Source organism: Patagioenas fasciata, chromosome 1 (genome assembly GCF_037038585.1).
Source record: "Patagioenas fasciata isolate bPatFas1 chromosome 1, bPatFas1.hap1, whole genome shotgun sequence".
Classification (NCBI taxonomy): Eukaryota; Metazoa; Chordata; class Aves; order Columbiformes; family Columbidae; genus Patagioenas; species Patagioenas fasciata.
Genome location: NC_092520.1, coordinates 209,203,887 through 209,227,638, shown reverse-complemented (window position 1 = coordinate 209,227,638; position 23,752 = coordinate 209,203,887). Strand labels below are relative to the sequence as shown.

Below are 23,752 nucleotides of genomic sequence, written 5' to 3'. Positions count from 1 at the left end.
GGCTGTTTCAGTGTCACACTATAGTTCCTTTCATACATAGGAAGTGAGTAAAACAGAGAATAATGCAGCACCCTTTCCTGTCTGCAAGAACTCTGCCAAAGCCAAGCCTAAGGGTCTGGGTTAAAGCAAATTCAGGTGCTTGTTAACTGAGTTGTGTTTTGGTGGGGTTAAAATTGAAGGGATTTTGGACTTGTGTTTTTGAGGGGTTAAAATTGCCAAGAAAAGCCGAAAACCTGCAGAAGATCCCCAGATGCCAGCATTAATACTCCCCAGTCTCTCTGATGTGAGCTGGCAGGTCCCATAAAGCCACTCAGCCTTGAACGTGGAAGGGAAGGAGGGCGAAAGCAAAAGCTCCAGCTGCGACTCCAGAGCCCCAGAAAGAGCCTCCAACCCAATTCCCTTAAAGCGCACAAGCCTCGCCAGCCCCAGCATCCCTTTGCCACTGTATTCACCGAGTTCGCAGGGCAAACAAAAGATCCATATCAAGCATGTATCATTCCAGAGGGGGAAAGCCTTTCCTCATTCGCCCATAGGTTTTCCCTCTTTTTCTTTCAGTTATATATATTTTATTATTGTTTTTTCAGAAGTGTGGGGGGAAGATGTTGCTAATTTATTTTTTTTGAATGGTAATTAAGAGAGCTAACACCAGCTAGGCTAGAGTGAACGCAAACAAGACCCCTATAGGCAGCACAGTGCATTAATGTAAAATATGCCCAGACAACATAACTTGTCAGAGAGGATTATTTCTGCTTAGTGAATCTGCAGGGGCCCCTTTGCTCCACCACTCAGCGTCTGACTAGAGAGAGAAAGAGAGAAAGAGTAGCCATTAGTGAGTAGCTACTGTGGCATTGATGTTTGAGCGCACTTCTGAACTGGCTTTTGTTGAGAATATCGGTGCAGAAAGCATGCGCTGTCCCAAATCCGCTGTTACTATGAGAAATGAGGAGCTGCTTTTAAGGTATGTTGTCTCCTTTGTTTTAACGCGTGCTTTCGAGTTGCCTGGGCCCGCCGCAACTATAACCGTGCTGTGTATTAAGTAGTTTCCTTATTTAAAGGAAAACACAGGCGTTGCCGTGTGCAAGTAGCATTTTCCACGAGTTAAAATTGCACATTTCGTGTGTGATGACAAATGTACGGCGAGGGCAAGGAGGGAAAAGAAAAAAAGAAAGAAAAGATTTCTTCCCCCCACCCCCTAAATGAGAGCTTCTATTTCTTTTATCACCTCCTTTGCAATATTTCTGCCTGATTCATTATTATGCATAGGACATGGAAAAATCATGGGAAAAGCTCAGGGAGACTCCATATTAGAGCTAGTGCCCTAAATACCACTTTAATTTTCACTTAGCCTATGTAAATAGTTACTAATTCTCTACCTAGTCTTTACCACTTGAAGGTGTTTTAAAAACATCTAAATACTCCCATACGTGGGATTACACATATATTCTTAATGTTCCAAGGTTTAGCGAGGGGCCAGCATCGACTACTCTTTTCAGACACACACGCACATATACACAGAATTATGCTAGAATTGGCACCCCGCTTTGAAAAATGTAGTCTTTTGTTTATTTGCTAGCAGACATTGTAGCATTGAATACATCTTTTGGTCTGACAATGGGACAGCTGAACAATGGTGCTGTCAAAGTAGCTTAATGTATGTCTGGCGATGGGTGGTTTGTTGTTTCTGGGTTTTTTTCTTTCCTTTTCTCAGCCCCTTTTTCATTTCCCTTAATCTTTTTGTATGTACGAGAGACTATGAAGTGCGTTGCCTATTTTGTGATGGTTGTTTTATTTTAATATCTGCCGCTAATAGTGCAGGGAGGGGGAGGTTTGCATCTTGCAATTATTCCTATTGCGTTAAGTTGGAGATTTATTACAAACCTCTCCTTTAACTGCGTCGAGAAAAGTTATTGATTCTGAAAGCTTACAATACTGCTGTCAATCTAGCAAATACATAGTTGCCAAATGTGCCCTTGCCTGATTTTACGCCTGATCATATCAACTTTAACTGCTGTTTTGAAGATACTGTTTCTAATTTTGTTTAGGTAATGAAAATGCAATTAAAATGATAAATCAGATCTCAAAGTGGGAGCGAATGCTACTTTCCATTTTTATAATCCAGCTATTAGCATACGTTAGAATTTTTAAGGTCAGGCAGAATAATTTACCTGGATGATTCCTATCCCAAAATCTAACAAATTATTCATATGACATTTCATGAATTATCTTTCTGTTTAGACAGCCATAGCTTAACATTAGAGCAGCTAACAATTTTGAGTTTGAATTTGGCAAAATATTCATGTACCTTATGCATTAAGAAATTGTTAAAAAGCTTTTGAAAATTTTGGAGTTACTACTAGGACAGCAGCTCGTGTCTTAAATAAAATGAATTGTCATCAGTCTGTGGACTTTCTGAAACTGTTCGAGTCTTTAAATACTTCACATGTTAAGTAAAGATATTACTTTTAGTAATAATTGTAATAATTTTCTGAGAGAAAAGAGTGATACTTATTAGTGGCTTTTATTTTTTGCCTACATCAAGTAATTGTAGGGGGTTTGTGACTTTTTTAAACTGGATTCTAGTGCATTATTTATATGGGTTGAGGGGTCTCTAGGACCCTCTAATTAAAAATAAATAAATAAATACATATTGGTAGGGGTCATAGCTCTCTAAAACATGTAATTTCAACAACAAAAAAATGTTTTATGGGGAGACTCTGACTACTTGCTCTGTTTTTTTTAATTTGTTTTTGTTGCTGTTGCATCTCTTTCCCCTGTGTGTTAAAATGGTACAGATCAATAGAGTTCACGTGAACAAAAAGGTAATAGCACATAAAATACACCAGAAGCCTAGAGGTTATGGATTATCAGGTAGTGCTTGCATGCTGTGTGTTATGCATAAACATGAAGAAAGCAAGGATGCTGTTTAATATAATGGGACCACGCTACAATTCACTTTCTTGGAAGAACTTCTTTCGAGACAAACATTAACTCGTTCACAACTGCTCTGCTCTGCCAGAGCTGGACGGAGCGGGTATTTTTTAGTCAAGTTTTCTTCCTTCAGCCTGGGCTTTCCAGCAGCTGCTGCCCTTTGTGAATGGCAATAAAGTGAATCCCAGTTCCATGGAAATGCCCCTTTAGTGACTGCCCAGAGTAGGGTGAATGCTCTGTTGCAGCAGCCACCACCAGACACCTGGGCAGCAGACCCATCCACCACTTTTAAGGACTATTCAATACTAAAACTGTTTCCTAAGCGCTCTTCTCACAGGTGAGTTCATGCTAAACTTGCAGTAGTTCCTAATGTTTTCAAACAAAACGCTGCATAAAATACTTAAACTACAGGTTTTTGTCTTGGATTGCCAATTGCTTTGTTCTTTTCTAAGGGTATTTTCTGACATTGCGTTCACATCAAAGACTAATTTTTGAATTATTCTGTATGAACCCTACCCCAAAAATAAAAATTCTTTCTATGCATATTTAGTGAAATATTGCTTTTTGAGCCATAAAAATTATTATTAACATCAAAGAAGGTTAGGAAAATCTGTAACACAAGTCACTTCTTAGCATGCTTTAACAAAAGTGTCAGGTTTTGGGAGACAGTATAGGTTTAAAGATCTTATGCATGAACATCCCAGGTGTCCTTTGAGTTACCTGTTTTGAATCTCACCCATTCACAAAGCAATGTGGTGCCTTGCAGTTGTCAAACTTGGCAACATCTGTTTCCACAACAGTGCTAAGAGAGCTAATTCAGACTCTGCATGAGTTGTTATTTGTTCTTGAAATGACCAAGTGTAATGTCAAAAAGAAACACCGTGCCCAGTCCTACTTGTCAGAGCAAGGGCTGGGTAGGTCTTAACCTGGGAACTGGCTTTCCATGTTGCCATAGGAAATGGAAGTGAATGATATTTATTTATTAGCCTGTAGTCCTTATCTATTTATTTTTTTTTTCAGATTCGTGAACCACAATCTCTAACATCAACATGTTAATATTCTCTTTGTGAAATGAGAATAAAACTGAAGGGTTTCTGTTATCAAATTTAAGTATATAAGATTGCAAACTATACCTTTGGGGCTGAAAAACAAAGGAGAGCATTCAATTAATATTCATATCTAGAAGTTTTACTGCAAGTGTAGATTGTGCTTGAATACTTAAGAAGTCATTCAGGAGTGAATCAATACTAATTATTGTAATCAGGAGGGTTAATTAGCTGAAGATGCTGCTGATGGAAAGTTCACTGCTCACAGCCCTGAAAACACCTAAGTTGATGAAATCTGAAAGCAAGACGTCTAAGAGGACTTTGTGTGGAGAGAAAAGCTTGGCTTTCCTTTGGTATTTCAAGAGCCAGTTGCTCCAAAGGGGAAACATAGCTCGTACTTTATGTTTTGCATGATATTAATTCAGGAGGTATTAGAAGATGCAACTAACTCTGTCTTGAAGATATTTTGTGGTAGTTTCTCATTAGATGCAAGTACCATTTTGGATAACCTGTACAGTCCCTGCAGCATTCATTTGTAGATTACCATAAATTAATATGGATAATCTTATGCATTTGAAATTTTGTTCCAGCAGTGTTATTGGGAGCAGGTTTTGGGGGTCTTGTTTGTTTGGTTTTTGTTTCTTGGGTTTATTTTACCATTTGTGTGCAGACACAGGGTCTTTACACCATATACATACATAAATTACGCATGCTCCATATCAAATATGCAGGTATATATGTGTGTGCATGTGGGCGCATATACACATGTGCGCATAAGTTTAAACATTTTTTCATTGCGGGTGTTTATTTCTTTAGTCCTGTGCCCTCAAAACTCCCACTCAGTTCCCATCTGCAAAAAAGTATTCAACCCCATATAATCCATTGAACAAGTAGTTCATGACATTTAAGTTAGATGCTACGGAATAAAGACTGAGAAGGCTGAAGAAAATCCTTTTCTTTTCCCTTAATTACAGCAGTTGTGTTTCTGCAAGTGAGTATGACTGAATTAAAGCAAAATCTAGCTGTACAAAATCTTTTCTCACAAGTGAATTCAATAAGATCCTTTTATTTGATGCTGGATGTGCTGTCGTTTGGTTGTGGTTTTGATTGTTGTTTTTCTTTTTTCCCCTTTTCCCATAGTTATATCTCTTCAGGTTATAGTAATGGTGAATGTCTGGATGTTTATTCGAGAAAGAAAAGATAACACAAACCCCCAGCTCTCAGCCACACACACCCCCCCACATAAACCCCCCCAAGTCAAGCGGTGCTTTCAGAAGAAAGAAATTCTATTTCCAAACGCATCCTTCTTTCCTCTCTAATGACATTAGAGATTATCACTTGCAGGTGCTATTTATCTTCGCAACTGCTTTCCTATGACTGTTTTACTGCTTCCAACACATTTCCTTGTATGTCAGCCATAGAAAAGGTAACTGAAAATGGCAGCTGTTGAGAAAGCATGTCGCCATGCCTGGAATGACAGGCATTATCGGGGCAGCAGGAGTTGCTGGCTCTACAGCCCATTTCGACTTGACCTGGCGAATGATTGGCTGCCTGGGATGGTGATGAATCACTGGAGTTTATGAAACAGGACTGCTGGCATCCTCACAGAGGAAATAAAAACGGGGTGGTTTTGTTTTTCCTCTTGCCGTGGCAAAAAGCTGCTTTTTTTTTTTTAGGTTTTGTTTTGCTTTTGTGTTATTTCACACTGCAGCAGAAGTCACTTTAATACTGTTCTTGGCAAGTTAATGATGCACTGAAGGTTAACTATCCTTAGTGGATGGAAGGGGGCAGGAATTTTCCCAAATTTGGGGTAAATCTGACCTGGACCCTAATTTTCTCATCTCTCACTCCAGTCTTGAGACTGAGATAGCATAACTTGTAATCAGCTCAAGCAGGATATAGAAAGGATTTTAGGTGTTCTCGCACACAACTTTATTTTCTCTGATATTCTAAGGATCGCTGACCACTTCGCAGGCTAGTATGACAGATCCATCCTCGGGGTTTCTCAGTGAATGGCTAACATTATATTTCTGGAAAGCATCAACTCTCAAGTTTGCACTCAGTTTCTAGGTGGTTCGTGAAATTATATTACGCATTAAGCCCACATTACCGGATTAGGTTCTTATGAGTCGGTGCTTGTAGGAAAGTATCGTAGGTCTGTAAAGCTGCCAGTGCACTGACAAGACTGACATAGTGTGGATCACAAGCTGCCCTGCAAAACGCAGCCAAGCAAAAATGATCCTTCTATTTCAATTAAAACACCCCAAATTGTGTTTGGGGGTGGGGAAGGGAGATAATAACTCTCTTGTCTCTCCTTGTAGCAGACTCGGTGGCTGATGTGTCAGGCCATTTCCCTTATTCAGGTACAATAACCTAATTTTAAATTAACTCTCTCTCATTCAAAAGAATAGGGTTACCAATAAAATTGCTTAGGAAGTTTTAAATACGGCACTTACACAAAGATAACGCTTTCTGCCATTACATTAGAGAGGGTTTTTCCTCAAGTCTTACGCTTTGCTGCCTAAGCTTTTTCTCCACTAGTTTTGAAAAGCAATTTGCGTGCTCACATATGCTATTAGATTTTTTTCACCTCCCTCCAAATAATTCAGCAGTGGCTGCTGCTGGATGCTGGAGAGGCTGCAGCACTCGTGTTATTTAAGGCACAGCCTTCCAATGTCCCTGCAAGGCTTCTGAAATAAGAGGAGGGCAAACTTTTACCGGCGAGAGGGGTGGCATCGGGAACTGTTGCTTGTGCCCTTTGGTGTGCGAGGGGTAAATGCTGTCCTTGCTCTGGAGTTCCCATGGCAGCAAATCAGCAGGTCATCTTCAAGAGCAGCCTTTGAGGATGTTGGGAAGGGGATAGAGCAGAGGATTGGAGTGGGGGGGGGGCGGAACTGATAGAAAATCAGAGATTGGATAGAGGAATTTACTATCCCTTTCAGACAAATGGAGAAGTGAAGAGAAAAGCAAGGGCACCCGGACATAGATCTAGAAATAGAACCTTGCAAGTGTAGATAACTGTGGATGATGCGATAGCTGTGCTACAGAGTGAAATTTAGATTCAAATCCTGCACCTGCTATCCCTGGAAGCTGCAGGTCAGCATCTGAAGAATTGAGGCCCTCTAGAAAGGAAACGGTGAATTATCAGAAAACTTAACTTCTTAGAGACTCAATTTTTCAACTGTAACAACCTTTTGGTTTCGTTTTCTTTCTCTTCTGCCTAAAAAATGGTCTATTTTCAGCTAAACTGCAAGGAATAAGCTCACTGTAAAGCTTGAGAATTTGCCTGCATCATTTCAGCCCACATTTAATTTTAATGAGAGAGTTATATAACCCCCTTTAAAAATAACAAAACACTAACAGAACTGCATCGGCAACATCAGGTGTTCTGCAGTGCTGCTCCAATGAATCATATGGAGATTTGTCTATGCATGGCTGATGAACATACATTTAACTTAGTTAACCCCCCCACCCCCAATTATAGCGACACAAAGTGACCAGAATTTTTCCTAAAGAGCCTTTCTCACAAAAGGATGCTGAACTAGATGCCTGCTCTAGGAACCTCATGGTTTCAGCATTTTTCCTCTTAGAAAACTGTGTTATCAATGGGTTGTTTTTTTTAAAAAAAAAAAGTTGCAGCTGAATTATTGTGACTCTGCTGAAGTGAAACATTTCACGTTAATCACTAAGTCGGTTTTAATGTTTTGTTTCAGAAAAGAAAGCCAGCGTTCCTATTGGCTGTACTGAGGCCCGAAGCTCCGAAACTGTTTAGAACAGCCCATTTAACAGGCAGCTCTGGGACTAATAAACACATGACTTCATTAATGTTCCTTTCAGAGGGAGACTTTGGGGGGAAAAACTGAATCAGTGATTTTGAGCCTGCTAAATGTCTTAGGTTGGACGTAGTCCTTGACTCTAGGAAGTCCCTCAGCCTAAAGGTGGGCAGGATCTCAACACACTTGCCTACTCATGCTCTTTCTCTTTGCATCCATTACAAGCCATTATCAGAGGCAGGGTCATGGACTGGGTGGACCTTTTGGTCTGACCTATGTGGCAATCCTTACAACGTCCATTCAAGGGGAAATAATAACCCAGACCAGGCATAGCGCTGTTTTCTGCATGTCTGAATGCCTTACAGTTACTGCAGGAGCCTTTTCTCTCTGTCCTTTGTGTCTGAGGTTTAATGGGTTCTGTCTGGAGGAAATAACGATGCCAAACAAAGATAGTTACTTTACATATTATCAGGGTGATTGTTTGTTAGTTTTGAGGACCAAGATGTATGCTAGGCGCTTGATGAACAAGTGAAAAAGAGACTTGTGAAATTTCCTGCCATAAAGATGCTACAATTTTAGTGCAAGGTGAGATCCAATTGTTTGCAGCTAAAAAAAAGCACATGGTAGAACTGAATGAGAAGGAAAGACAGCAGTTAATCTTATAGGTCCTAACCTTATGAAGGTCCTGCTGTTAGAAGTGGAGCACAAGAGGATAATTAAGACATTGTAATTATCTTAGCAGATTTCTTTACATTTTGTTTCTAAGAATAAGTGAACTTTTGGCTTCCAGCCCCTTTTGATTGTCCTTACCCAACGTCTTGCTTTGCTTATGCCACATTAGAACCCCACACTTGCCTTTGCCCATTACTTTTGGAGTTGGATCTGCCAAATTGTGCTCTATTCAGCCCATCTTCACCATCCGCTTCCCTGATCCTGTACCTCTCACAGTAACCAGTCTCCCTACTGGGCAAAAATCTTCAGAAATCTCAGATTTATGTAAAATAAGGGAGGATTTTGTGTCTACTAGTAGTCGTTTCTGTGGGTTTAGATGGGGCAGGAGGAGGCTTTTTTGTTATAGTGGGGTTTTTCTCCTGCGCTGTGAAAGCATAACTGGGGTTCTTGCACATTGTGAGGATGGAGCAACACAGATAAGAGCACCAGGTGTGTGATTCCTCCTGTCCTGAGCAATACAAGATCACATTTTTTCATATGAAGATAATACAATAGCCAAATACAACAATATCAAGTTCCCACTTCCAGGGTTATTTGGACAGGTGCCTTTTTTTTTTAACCATAAATAATATGACTGATGCCTAGTAGGAAATCAGGTCTCCCCACTGTGTGCAGTACCCCAGTTTCTGTCCAGGTTGGGTAGTGGTTGTTGATAGGATCAGTCAGCAGGTGAGAAGATAAGATGCTTCATAAAAAAAGAGATATTTTGTTAAAAATAAGAAAAAATATAAATGTAGAGAAGAAAAAGGGGAAAAACGGTCAATGCCTGTTGTCAAGTTCAGATAGGACTAGCTTAACAAAAGCCTTGGTCTTGTGTCTATATGCACAAGGTACCACATAAAGGCAACACCTACAGATCAATAGTGATGCTCTTCAATAGGGCTGTAAATAAATAACAGGATGGTAAGACTTGGTCTGGCAAATATTTACTTGTTACTACTTCAGTATTTGCTAAATACAGTGCTGAGCGCTGTGAACGGATCAACCGGTGGAAATGGTACTGGCCAGATCCTGCTCAGCACCAGCACCATGCAGGATGGGACCTGAGGGTCATGATTGAGTAGCCCAAGCATTTGCAGGCTCTTCTCTAGAGTGTTCCTCCAAATTAAAGGCCTTTCTTTGCAGCTCTCCATCACATGTAGCATCTGCCTTGTACCATAAAATCTTGCCTAATTGTTTTCAGAAAGATTGAGTTATTACCTACAAAATGGAACAAAGGCCTTATACCCACAGTGGGATGAAATCACCTCTTCAGTGGTATAAAATAGGAAGGAAAAAAAAATAGTAGTGAGTGGGAAGTTTTACTATAGCAACCAAGTTTATATAATATCAATGTGCTTCAAGTGAAAGCTCTAGAAATGCTTAATTTGAGGTAACTTTTCACAGGGCTGATTTTAAAATGACGTTATTTCTGAAAATTAGCGATCAGCTACAATAACCTACAGAAGGTGTGGGGGGACGACCATCACAAGTGGCTAGATTTCAATACCTAAAATTCATTCATCAGCTTTAATCAATAATTAAATTTGCTTTATAAGGGTTTTGGTTACGTAAAATTGTTTTATTTCTCAAAATAAGATGAAGGGAAGACTGATGTGTGTTTGGTTTCAGAAATAAAAAATCCTTAATGAGAGGTTAAGGCTTCATAATGCAAAACTTTACTCCAACGTTAGATCTAACTGGCAAAGATGGATTTATTATAAATAATCAAAATCTTCACAAATTGTAAAACAGTTCAGAATCGGGTCCATTATTATTTTCCACTCAAATACACTACTTTGTGCTTTAATTGTTTATGGTGCTTACACATTCTTTAGCTCTGTCTGAATGCTTTGTGTGACTTGTGCTCATGTGTTTTGCTTTCCTGTTTTATCTTTTACCTTTCTTGTCCCTCCAGAAGTCTGCTAATAAAAGTTAAGCTGATGGGCTTCCTCTTTCCCTTATAGGCAGGTAGGCTCACGTCCTGCCGCACAAACCCAAATGCTGTGTTTTCTGCCCTTAGCCATGCTACTGCTTTCGGGCTGATGGTTTGCCTGGAAGGTTATTTCTTTGTGACAGATAGTGAACACCTCATTTGCATTCACTAACACTATCTGGACCAGATTTCTTTTTCCCCTCGCATTAGTGGAAGCTCTCGAGTGATTCCACCGAAGTCATTTGAGCCCGCTCCAAATTTACACCGCCGTCGCTGAGCTCTGCCTCTGCTGCCTCTGTTAGAAACTTGCTTTGATGCCAGAGATAAGCTGAATCCCAAGCATGTTCATTGGCTTAGGGGGGAATAAAGCAGAGGATTTGAACTGTCTTCATACTGCCTTGCAGGCTTGGGAGAGAGTGAAGTCATTTGGAAACTTTCCCTTGAAGTGCTTCCAACAGTAGCACTTCCTTGGCCCAATACTGGGGGTGGGGGCAAGTTGATTAAAAGACTGGCAATTAAGGAAAGGGTGAGGAGGGGTCTGGAAAGGGGACATGGCGTGCATTTGGCTATAGGATCTGGGAGGGAAGGGGCTGTCTGATCTCTTTGTCACTCACCGAATGAAAACCACCAGCAGTGATGTCAGAGTGAGATCATAACGCTCGACACCAACCCACCACTCAACCAACCCCTGGCTTACTCCAACCTAAACTTTTTGTGCTCTTTTTATTTTCTTTCCTCTGAAGAGCTGTTCGGTTTTCAAAGGTTGAGTTATTCGGAGAAATTGCATATAGCTCTGTGTTTGAAAAGCCGCTTGAACTGTGACTAGTCTGCAAACGTGAGGTGGAATTGTTTCACCTGTAATGCTTTAACATGTGGAGAAACCGAGGCACAAAGAGTAAATGATGCAACTGCGGGGGCAAGCAGGGTCTGGGCCTCTGAAACGAGGGGAGGATGGATAGGAGGCAACACTTGTAGCTGGACTAGGATTAAAGCCTGAGAATTGCTGATTCCAAATTCCAGGTTCCTTCCTCAAAACTGCCATATGCTCCACCAGCTGAAAAAGCTTAATATCGGCGGGCAGCGATAGCACAGCAATAATGCAGCTCCTCTAAGTCAGTGTTTACATCTATTGTCTGATTTATGCTTTGAAAATTAATGTAGCTTCATTTGCCATTCCCTTTCCCCATTTGCCTCTGTACTATAGTAAAAGACCAAATCTTCCATTTTTCCTGCATTTTTAATAAAAATCACTATTTAGCGCACACGTGCAGGTCTAGAAACTGGTATTAATGTTACAAATAACAGCTGAGCCTGTAACAGTGTGAAACATTCTTTTTTCACCACTTACCCTCTGCATTCAAGAGTTAATTCATACACAGACACTACGTAATTTATGTTTGAGAAACTAATTATTCAAATGCAGTTTCTCCTTATAAGCTCTCCTTGAATCGTATCTCGGTATCTTTTATAGAGTGGGTTTCTTTTTGCATTTGTCGCTGTTCCTGCCTCGAACTTTTAAATGGCAAAAGCAAATGTGCTTTGAAAAGTGTGTTACACTGTAGTTGTTAAATAAAGCAATAACCTATGCACTTGTAATGCTTTCTCTATGACCTACTTACATACTACTTCACCCTCCTTATAGTATGATTAAAAGCTGCTTTGAATCCACTATTCCCTCAAGGGATTTGAGGCTAGAATTTAACAAACTGCTGAGAAGGCTTAAGTCAGTAAGAGGGCTTCCCTACAGCCTCTTCCAGCTAATTCACATGTAATTAAAAGGAAAATAAATATTTCAAAAGAACATACGTTTTAATGAAGCATTTTTAAGCACTTACACCTTGTGAAATGGGACAAATTTATAAAGATCTCACTATTCCATATGCAGATTTTCAGCAAAATTATTTGTGACTCTCTCCTCCTCCCCCCCTTTGCATCCTGTGCAAGGCGTGGATTTACTTTTCAGTCAGTAGCAATGGGACTGTGGTCCTAAGCGAGACTGAAGTCCCTTAGATTTAGCACGTACCAAAAAAACTGATGAAGAGGAGGTACAGATCCAGCTGGACAGGGTGAAATTAGGGTGGCGACTTCTTACTTAAAAGAGTATCTTCATCCTCACTGAGCTGCCTGTATTTCTCCCGAGCTAAAACCTGCCTCTTCTACAGTGGCAAGATTTTGAAATCGAAAGTTAATCCATCTCTGCTCTGGGCTGGATTAACCACCATGGAGGCCTCAGATCAAAACCCAGGTGGCTGCATCCAGCTGGGGAAAGTTGGGCTGGTTTCTCCTTTTATTTCGACTTGGTACTTATTTGTTATCTGCTCTATAGTCCTACGCAGCAATGGATGGGTGACGTAGAGGAACTGCCATTAATTGAATAAAAAGCCACAGCTTTGCTTTGTGCACGTCTACATAGACATTTACGTGCCATGGTGATGAGGACAGTATGTGAACATATAGAACTGAGCAGATTAATAACGCTATAGATATCTGTTCAGGATTGCAGCTGTCCTGCAAGGATTAAGCTGAGGGCCAAGTGAACTTCTTCTTTCTTTAGTCTTGCAAAGTAGGCAAAAAAATTAGCAGCCTGAGGGGTTTTTCTTCCTTTTAACTGTTTTAAATGGAAAAATCTCTTAGTGCAATAAGCTGGACTCTGAAAATTTGCCTCGTCTGTATTTTTAGTATCAAATCAATATTGGTCAAAATTTAAATAACACTTGGCTTGATTGATGGCATATTTATTTATTGGTCAACTTCATTTTATTTTATAATACTCTCCGAAAACTTTAAGTGTAGCAGTTTTTAATTCGCATTTGTTACTTTGTTCAAGCATTGATTATGTAGAACAAATGAAATCATAAAACCTGGAGAGATTCAGAAGGAGAAGCACACGCAATGCAGAGAAACGTTTTGTCTGTCTAGACTGCTCAGATCATCCAGTAATCTTCGTAAATATGTTAATATTCTTTTGCCTGGAGCTGCTTTGTATTGAAGCAAGTAGGCTTTGGAGATGCAAAGGAAAATTTATACAGATTTTCAGGGGGCGGTAGCGTGGGGGGGTGGCTCCAGCTATTTGTATGTGTGGAATTTTGTGTGAGTCTTGGTGGTGTCGCTTCTGTGTGCTGGCTGCGGCCAACTCCGAGTGCAGCGGGGTTGGGAATGGGCTTTTGGCAGGTTACAGCCATGAGGAAGGATTTGCCATCGTTACTTATTTAAATCCCTATTTTTGATCAGTGAAGACAGAGTTGCTACTCAGTCTCTTGCAAGCCAGTAACACCACTTGGAGCGTTTCATGGGTGCCAAGGTCTGAATGGCAGGATTTCGAGTAGAGAGAGCGTGGACTGAGCACTCTGCCTAAATGTCCCCAGCGCTCCCAGTTTGGCAGTGGCCACTGTGCCTTCATAGCATACTGGGAAGAATTGGGTCTGTGCGAACTGCTCGCGTGTGCTGGTAGAAATTGAAGCAGGGGGTGCCCGGCTGCCCACTCCACGGGGGCAAGGCTCCCGCCTTGATAACGCCGTGGGTGCACCCCCCGAAACGCGACCGTGGGGCAGCGGGGAGCGCTGCTGAGGCAGCCGGGCGGGCGCTGGGGCTGGGGCGGCTCTTCCCTCCCTCCCACCCCGCTGCCCGCAAACTTTGGCCGGGCGCTGCCCGCGGGGGAAGCGGCGACCCGACCCCTCCACCGCGGGGAGCCCCGGGCGGCGTGTCCCCGATCCCCGGTGCCTATTCTAGGCCTCTCCCCGGGGCGGCGGGCCCCGCCGGGGGCTCAGGGGTTAACCGGGAGCCGCAGCGGGGAGATGGCTCCGCCTCCCCGCTCAGCACCTGGCGCTCCACCGACAGTTGCCTCAGCAGTCGATTTCGGAGGGGATTGGCGGAAAAAACCAAAGAGGGGGAGAGAAATGTGACAACTGCCGGGGCTGGCGGCTGCCGCGGGGAGGCCTCCGCACCTGTGCCTGCCTCTCCGCCGCCCGGCGCAGTTGTGGGATCCGCCGAGCCCCGCCGCATCCTCCCTCCAGACCGCCGCGGCGCCCCCGGAGCCCAGCATGACTTCTTCGTTCAAGCTGGATTTCCTTCCGGAGATGATGGTCGACGGCCGCTTGCTGGTCTCTGATAGAATGTAAGTGGTGGCGGGGTTACCGGCGGGTACCCCCATCCCCCGACACCGGGTACCCCCCGCCGCCGGGCGCGGGGCTTTGGCCGGGTCCCCTCCCGCACCCTCCGCCCCTCCGCGGGAGGAGAAGGGGGGATCTTCCCTCCCCTTTCATTTTCCCACCCCCTTCTCAAGTCACTTGGTGGTCTCCGCGTTGTGTCCCCCGCCTCTCCCGAAAGGGCGGCAGCTGGGTGTTTAGTATTCCGGCAGGTCGGTAAAGGCGGGCGAGGAGCGGCCGGGTGAGGGTTGGGGAGGGGGGGTGTTTATCCGCTGCTGATGCAACGTGGAGAAACGCGCAGCGATCGCGCAGAACTGCGTGCGCTCCCCTCCGTGCCCAGCGGGAATTCCTGCACAGCCGCTTGTCCCCTGCACCCAGCCCGGACCCACCCGTGCTACCTCTGCCCTTCCCCAGCAGGATGAAAATCTGCTTGAAGCAGCTTCCTCAGTTTGTAAATTCGAATGAAATCCTGGGCATCCACTGAGAATAGCACCAGGCAGAAAGCAAGGATTTTTCTCCTTTTTTTGTTAAACCTGTTCTCGACAGCTTCCTGGTATGGAGAGTGTTAATTAGGGTGAGGATGATTGTTTTACACGCAGTTGAACTGGGGATGAGGTTTATCGGAAGGTGCCGAATGCCGGAATTTCAGAAAGAGAAGTATTCCCCTAGCCCAACTCTGCTCCGTTAATCTCAATCTGAAAGTTTCTATTATCATCCTCTTGGGCATTGCCAACTGACAGGGATTTTCAGGTAACCCAAGTGTTATATGAAAAGATAAAAGCTAGAAGCGAGGAAATAGCCACTTGCTGAAATATACGAAAGCTGAGGACTGTGCTGCGTTTTTACAGTATCCAAAATGTCTTTTATTTTGTTGCTTTTTCTTCTTTCATCAGGATGACAAATGTGATTTGAGTTACATTAGAATGAAGCGAGAGGCTTTGGCATTGACTCTGTACTGGAGCTATTCCGGTTGAGGCAGCACTTAAGTTACAAGTGTAAATAAACCCGTGTGTGCAGCAGAGACTGTCACCTGTGATTTGCACAAATCAGGTTGCATACTGTGCCCCCATCTAAGACTATTCAGACTTTTATTACCTTCTTTACTGGCAAGCAAACTTTCTCCTAAGTTGAAGTGCTTTCCCTTGCACCAGCAGTGTTCTGCGTGGAGATATTCAGTACTGGCCAGTTGTTCAGGCAGCTGAGATTTAACGAGTGTGTGGGAGGGGGGAAAGAGGCAGGGGGAGAACCTACTTGGTGTGGATGACTTATAGTACTTTTACAGTCCTTGAAGGACTGCACAGTGTTTGCGTAAATGCTGCACGTTATCTCAATTTCGTGATCTTAAATTCAAACGAGTTCTCTGCTGTGTTTTGTTTTCCCATTGTGAGATCCCTGTTTTCATTGGCAGCAGTCAGTTGTGGAAAAGGTGCTGTATTTCTCCCCTTTTACATAAATTGCATAAATTTGACTATTAGGATATAAAGTCACAGCCGAACATTTGTATCGCTTCCTCTGTGGGGACTTGCCACAGCCGAGCTTTCCCTTGTTTTCATCATCTCAGCTTTGATTAGGCTTTTTACCTGCTGTCCTTCCAGGCAGCCAGAAAAGATGCTGTTAACAAACATCTCCAAGCTCAAAGGCACTATTAACTGTGGCTGATGATGCCTTGTTGTCACTTAGGCTTATATAACTTTATCTCCAACTTACCCCTTGAGGTGAAAGTTCCATGTCAAACTCTTCCTTCTGCATGGCTATCTTTATACTCCTCTTCTTTGGGAGGCATCCATAATGTATTTTAACACAGCTTGAAACACAGTCAGTGTTCATCAGACGCAGGTCATAATGTGTGTCCAAAGAAACAAAAATTACTCTAGAGATATGTCAGCTTCTAAGTGGATCTCAAAATACAGAAGTTTAATAATGGAATTGTCAAATACACACGTCCTTGTAGGATTTGGTGCTGGTCCCTCATATATTGGGGAGGGATTTCCTAATCTCTTGAAGAAAGAAGTTTACCTCCTGCATCATCAGCGGTTGTGTGGTGATGTGCTTCCTTGTATTAAACGAGCTTTGCTTTGCTGCTGCTCTAAGTTAATTGTGAAGAAGTAGGATTTCAAGGGATGATGTGTCGTGCATACAGATTAATATCAAGGCTAAACTGCTGTTTACTAAGGGAGCTTCTAGTCCTAAAAATAATAATAATAATAATAAAAAAAAATATCTTGAAAGTAAATGCTGTCTGTGGAAGGTTTGCTACTCTGCCTTTCACTATTGAAAACATCCTTATTTCCTTCTTCTAGCCAAGTAGTAACATACATTTATTTGCAAGTCCCCAGCTCTCTGGACTAATCAGTGCTGACGAGAATGCAGTTTGATTACGCGTAAGGGGTCATGGGCACGTATGCACCTCACCCTTGAGCCGGCTCACCCCAGCCGTGCAGTGAGAGGCCGGCAGCGTTCAGGGGGTGGCGCGGGGCGTCGCAGAGCGTGCTCCGAGTTACGATGCTGCACAAAACTTCTAACCTCGCCATCTGGTCTAGCCATTGAGTATCGCTTAGTTCAGGCTTTGGCAGAAAGGAATTTCCTATTTTAGAGTGAGGCAATTAGCAAGATATATGTAAAACTCTTCTCTTTCACGGTGAAAATATGCAGAACTGGATTTCTTTTTTCTTATGCCGGTGGCGTATCAGATGTTTTAGGAAAACCATACTGTGTCACTTACACTTCCCATTCTTTACACATTTAAAAATTCTTTCTAAAGGGAATTCTTTTCAGAATCATCCATTCTTTCAACAAGCAACAGCGAAGGAGAATTTTCAAGGAATAACTTTCAGCGCATACCTTTTGTGAAGGTTAACTTCCAGTTTGATAATTATCAAACTTAAAACGCTCTTACCTCTGCGAGACTGTTAATTGCTCTTAAATGTTGCTTCCTCCCAATTTTTACTGCTATTAAGTAAAATAGAACATCAGATACTTTGAGTATGATTATTTAGTATAATTAAATTGTAGGCATGGCATCAGTGTACCTGGTTAGTAACCGAATGGCAATTTTATTAACAAGAATTAATTAATGAAATGGCTTCGGAAAATAGATACTCCAGGATATGAAGCGTAAAGATGCATGAGCTTTTGTTCTTCAGGGCAGATGGCAAGCTGGATGCTCTAGTCATCGTAAATGCTTGCAAAGAGACTGCTTGCTTAGTGCTCTACTTAAAGGATCAGAGATTGTTTGGCTGATGTTACGTGTGGCCTGTGTGTGTTAAGTGTGTGGAAGAAGCAATTTTGAAGAAAAGATGTAGGTGGAAATAGCGTGTGTATATTTAGGCAGGGTAGGAGAGGGTTAATGGTTACTAAGTGCAGTTATAAAATGTGAGTTCAATGTAATTTGCTTAGTAATTTCACTGACTTACATGTACACGCCAACTGGATGGTTGTAAAGTTGTTGCTTCGAGGATTAAATACTCATCATAGTAACCCCCCACGTTGGTTTCTGCAATATCACCAAAGATTTTCTGTTCCACGGTACACATTCCGCTGCCTGGGATGGCCCTTAATGTAAATGAGTAATAGTGTTTGTTGCTACCAAGACAAACTCAAATTTGACTTTAATTTTTGATAGCTCGGTACAATGCTAATAAATTACATGATGCTTAAAGCAGGCCACATGCAACTGCACGGGTTCCATGGCACTTAGGTGTAAAAGCATTTAGCATTCGAATTCCTGCCTCTTTTAATCCAAGATGAATCAAAATCAGATATATGTGCAATATACTAATTAGAAAGGCAGTGGAGATCAATTTTCAATGCTTTTTGTTTGTTTGTATTTATTGTTTAATAAATAAGGGATATTATCATTCACAGGCCGTGCTAATACTTGGAAAAAACAAACCTTCCCTTTCTGCACTACACTTGCAAAATAGGACTTTTTCCATCATAAACTAGAGATAATAATCAAAAAAAACCAAACTTCACCACAGGGAAAATTCAACATACTGATAATTTTTTTTTCAACTATTTGGGTGTTTTTATATGTAGAATATCAGATCATGAATTGCTAACTGAAAATGAATAGCTGGGTATCAGCTGTTTAAGTCCATACCCTCATCCTTATACTGGCATTTTATTCTAACTTTTATTTAGTAATAGGTTAATTTTAAGTGTCATGATGTTTTACTTCAGTTACTTGCATGACAGATTCCTTGGGCCACTACTGAGGGAAAGTGAAGCAAAAGAAGAAGAAAATTCTTGATTGTTGATAAAGAACTTCAGAAAGGAAAATAAATCTTTTTATATCCATTCAGTAATTACTATTTCATGATGTCCTCCCCATCATCTTTTCTAGTGGCTGCCTAGAACCCCATTCAGTATTAACCTACAATATTTAAATATATCCTCCACTTCCTATGCTATGATCTTACAAGTTTTGAAGCCTCCTCCACATGTATTCATCATCCAAATTAATCATCAGTTGTGATCGCTTTAAAAAACTTTGACAACTCTAAATATTTCATTGGCATTTTAGGGTGTTTGATATCTTGTGAGCATTTGGACTATTCACATTTCATAAGTAATTCATAGATTAATATAGAAATATTTGACCCAACCGATATAGGGGAACAGCGTGCAAAATCTTTTAGTTTTTAAAAGCTCCTGGAATGAAGATAATACACTTTGACAAGAAACCCTCTAGAGAAAAATAATTGTTTTGTAGTTAAGCACGTAAAAACCTCTTTCCTTTGAAAGCAGTGAGATGATTTTTTTTCTCTTCATTTCTACAGACTGTGTTTCTATAGCAGATTATTTCTCGTGTGTTCATATAATTGCCCAAGTATATTGCATCTCCTGACATGGTTTCCTTTGATTAATACAAACTGGTGACAGGGCAAGGTTAACCAGAGGCTAAAGTCACAAAACAGAATACACAGAGAGAGCGAGGCTGAGCTTCCCTTGCCAAAGAAGTGGGAAAGCAGGAAACAAACCTTCATAGGTGCAAGAAAAATGCAGGAACAAGAATGCCTATTTGGAAAATAAAAACTAATTAGAGCAATAAATGTAATGTTCTCAAGTAATTGTGAAATAATTATTCCCCTTTAGAATCATCATACTTTAATTGCTTTCCCCCGCATTCCTGCGTTCCGCATGCCTATGGAAAGGAAGAGAAGCACTTGTGTTCCCTCCAGGATTTCATTTTTCATTTGCACTAAGCTGCTGGCTTTTCCAAAAAGGTTTTCAGAAATATGTTGTCCTAAACACTATTGTGTTCTTCCATATGGTGTTAAAAAGAAAAGGTGAATGGCAGATGCTGAAACTATAAATTCTCTCCCATCGTCCAGGTGAAGCACCTTGAGATTTAGTTTTGCAGTTTATCCATCCTCTGTATCACAGATTTATAATCAATCTCTCATTTTCATTGACTGTGTTACATAAATAGGACACACTTCAGCAGTGTATTCTCTTCACTCACAGCTTGATCCTTGAAAAATCAGCTGACAATAGTTTAAAATTATAATATTAATAAAGAGGAGATCATCTGGCCTTCAAAATGACATCTGAAAGCAGCTCTGTTTTGTGTTAAATCTTAATTACTGTATTTAAATGAATGCTTAAATGAGCCAATTCACAAAGGAGTTGCCTACTGTACCAATGGTGCCTGTTTGGTGCTTTTTTGGTTCGTTCTTTTTTGTCTTCCTGTGGGTTTACACAAATATAAAACGCAGTTTATATTGAAGAGGACAGCTATGTTCTCTGACCTTTTAGAACTCAACTGAGTCTGGTCTCTGCCTTGGGACAGCCTCTCCCTTGTCCATCAAACAGTGGCAATGCTTGAAGCCAAGTTCAAAAGCAATGCCACAAAAGAAACATTGGCACAAGAGCAGCAGGAAAGACTCCACGTCAGCCACCTGAGTGTTATTTTTTGAATTTACCTATCGCTTACTATCAGGAGGAGGAAATTCTCACACCTGAAGGAAGGAGTTGTGGCTTAGGACTGGGGTGCGACTTACACCCTGCCTGTAAATACGCCAGCCCTTCTGCCTTCGATTAGTCTGGAAGGGATGTCACAATGTCCAGCTCTGCCCAAGTTAGCCTAGAAGAAGATAAACGTGTCCAGCTGTGCCCAGGTTACTCGGGAAGGGGGCAGTTGTGTCCAGCTGTGCCCAGTTCAGCCCTCTCCTCACTGCCACCGGGGATGCACTCATCCTCTCCGAAGGAATTTGCAGGGAATTGGTCTCTGTCCTTTCCCCGTCAGCCTCTGCGAGTTGAGCCACTTCGGGTTTGCCAGGAAAACAACAGCAACAACCTGAGTATTTTGTTTTATAATTTTTCACATCACTCTTGATTTCTTAGGTCGTTCTGTGGATCTTACTCTGGGGTTTTAAAGTTTACAACCACAGTAATTTGAGAGATGCAGCCATTGATCTTCCATTAAAATGGCATTAGTGATCTACTGATTTATTATTATTATTTTCCTTTTTCTGTGCAGGTTAGCATCATAAAGCAAATACAGCCCTGATAGAAAGGCTTAACACTGACTGTCTCCCAGCAGTGGTGGAAATTCATTGCAATGCTGATTTACAACTTTTTCAGCTTCTTGTCGTTCAAATGTACTGACCCTCAGACACCAGTGGAGCTGACATGTGGGTAAGAGACAGGAGATGTCCAGCTACACCACCCCTCCTGTAGGTGTGCATCTCCTGGATAGGAGGACAGGCAGTTCCTGTGGAACCAGCTATGACCCTTTCTGCCCCAGACTATATTGCGCTTTTTCTTGAGCTCTGCATCCTATATCCTTTGAAGCAGTTCCCGTCTGATTGCAAGTCACAGCTGACAAGAGCTATCTTTTGTTTCATAACCCTGGAAAATAATGAAGATCCTTCATCCTCTTAATCCGAAGGCATGACGCTATCTTTTCATTTGATACACACGCACTCCTCCCTCTTCTTGGTTCTTGATGGCTTCACATCACTGACTTGCTCAGAGATGAAAAACAAAAAGAAATCCACAACTTGCTTGACCCACCACTTGTTGTGTCGTTGACTCCAGACCTCGCTGGCACTTAGTCCAGTGGTCCTGACGGTGCCTGGCCTGGTGTGCCTGAAATAGGCCCAAGTAGTCGAAAGTTATTAACTTCTGGCAGAGGATAAGATGCTGAAGGGAGTGGAGCATCTCCTGTGTGAGGAAAGGCTGAGGGAGCTGGGGCTCTTTAGCTTGGAGGAGACTGAGGGGTGACCTCATTAATGTTTACAGATACATAAAGGATGAGTGTCAGGAGGATGGAGCCAGGCTCTTCTCGGTGACAGCCAATGATAGGACAAGGGGTAATGGGTTCAAACTGGAACACAGAAGGTTCCACTTAAATTTGAGAAGAAACTTCTTCTCAGTGAGGGTGACAGAGCCTGGCCCAGGCTGCCCAGGGAGGTTGTGGAGTCTCCTTCTCTGCAGACATTCAAACCCACCTGGACACCTTCCTGTGGAACCTCATCTGGGTGTTCCTGCTCCAGCGGGGGATTGGATTGGATGAGCTTTCCAGGTCCCTTCCAATTCCTGACATTCTGTGATTCTGTGATAATTGTATTTGAAAATCTACAAAATCAAGCCATCTATTCCTTTCCTGTCTTTATTTTTTCTTTTTATCCTGGCTCACTCGGTTGCTGAGATCTGTCAGCCTTCGCCTGCAATTCATTGCTGTTGAGAGAGACATCTGGCTATGCCCTTTATCAATAAACGCTTTTATTTTTTTTAATATTTTACCACAGATGGATCATAGAACAAGCATTAAGAGTCTGAAATGTTGTCAAGCACACTCCATGCCCAGTGGCTATCTCTTAAAGAAAATCCTATTTTGTACCTGCTTTTCATACAAACACTGTAGAAATCGCAAGATAGATGGCTGCAGTTTTGCTTGATTTTTGCCATGCATTTTAGTAAACTTCATCCCTGTGTCACATCATTGAAGGGTGTAAAGGGTTCAGATTGCGGAGTGACAATAAAACCCTGGCAGATGTATTGTTAACCTCCTCTCTCCCCCACTTCTCCCTTTTGCCCCTCTTTCTCCCCCTTTCCCACTCAGGACAGGCGATCGGGAGGGAAAGAAGGACAGAGAGAAGAGAGTTGGAAAAATGAAAAATGTTTTACTAATGCTACTGATAAGAACAGAGAAAATAATACAAAATATACAAAACCAATCTTGAAAGTCTCAGCAACTGCAGAGCCGGCACCCAATGTCCTGGACTGGATTCTACAGCCAACCGGAGCTGGATTCAGTCTGTCACTAGGCCTCAGTTCTCAGGGATGACTAGCAAGGTCCTCTCCTAATGTCGGCCATAAGCAAAAGGGATGAAAAGAAGGGAAAAAAGGCATGAGATCCTTGTGATCTCCCACTTTTATATGAAGTATTCACGTGAATGGGATGTTATACACAATTGATCAGTTTCTTGGTCACCGGTTTCTCGTTGCCCCTCTTGTTACATGTCAGTCTGTCCTTATCAATAACTTTGCATTCCATTGCTATGTTTACCAAACCATGTATCTGGTTCTCCAGGAAAATGCAGCTAATATGAAGGCTTTAGCTGACAGGCAAATCCACTAGAAGAGAAACTTGTTTTTTAACAAAACCAGGACAAAGGGAAAAAAATAATCTATAATTTTATTTATAATGTTTCAGTATAAGCATACAGAAAACTTCATCATTTAATTAGTCAGTAAATAAACATTCTTTTTTTTTTTTTTTAAAGTTCAGACTGTTACTTCAAGTATGGATTCTCTTCTGTAAACTCCTAGTTCTTTTGAATTGTTTAGTCTTTACAATTGATTCTTGAAAATATTGTGATTGGGAGCTGCTTCAGACATTTTACTGTCAAAAATATAAATGCCTCATTAAGGGGTAGCCACAAGTTGAGATGATCTCTCCAAGGAAAAAATTGCAAACATCCTTCCCCTTGTCCTAATCTGACCCATGTAATGCAACTTGTTTCTTGAAGGACTGAAATTTTAGGACTGCAAAGTGAGCACTGGCTTTCTCTGACAGGTTCGGAGTTGCCGGAGGGAGGAGAAGAGGAAGAAGTAAAATTAGCATTTAATTCTGCAGGTTGTTGAAAAACAAGTGAGGCAATTGGTAGAAAAAGAGAACGTCTCTGGACACGTAAAGCACTATTATCTGATATTTTTTATCAACTATAGTCTTCAGTTCATGTTCAAGCCAAACTTCCAATG

The 23,752-nt window shown here is 41.8% G+C and overlaps 1 protein-coding gene across 12 annotated transcripts in view; it reads left to right on the top strand.

Annotated features, from left to right (window-relative positions):
- Positions 1 to 23,752, top strand: part of CELF2 (CUGBP Elav-like family member 2) — a 558,210-nt gene that overhangs the window by 295,987 nt on the left and 238,471 nt on the right. For 3 of the 12 annotated variants that reach the window (XM_065840266.2, XM_065840338.2, XM_071803526.1), the window contains exon 1: positions 14,217 to 14,508. The exons of 2 other annotated variants lie outside the window; for them this stretch is intronic. In XM_065840266.2, coding sequence (XP_065696338.1) covers positions 14,435 to 14,508 — 74 coding nt within the window. In that variant the 5' untranslated portion in view covers positions 14,217 to 14,434. Of the gene's footprint in view, positions 1 to 742; positions 959 to 14,215; positions 14,509 to 23,752 lie in introns of those variants that run through there. 7 more of the 12 variants (XM_065840023.2, XM_071803522.1, XM_071803521.1 and 4 more) reach the window with 6 other exon arrangements.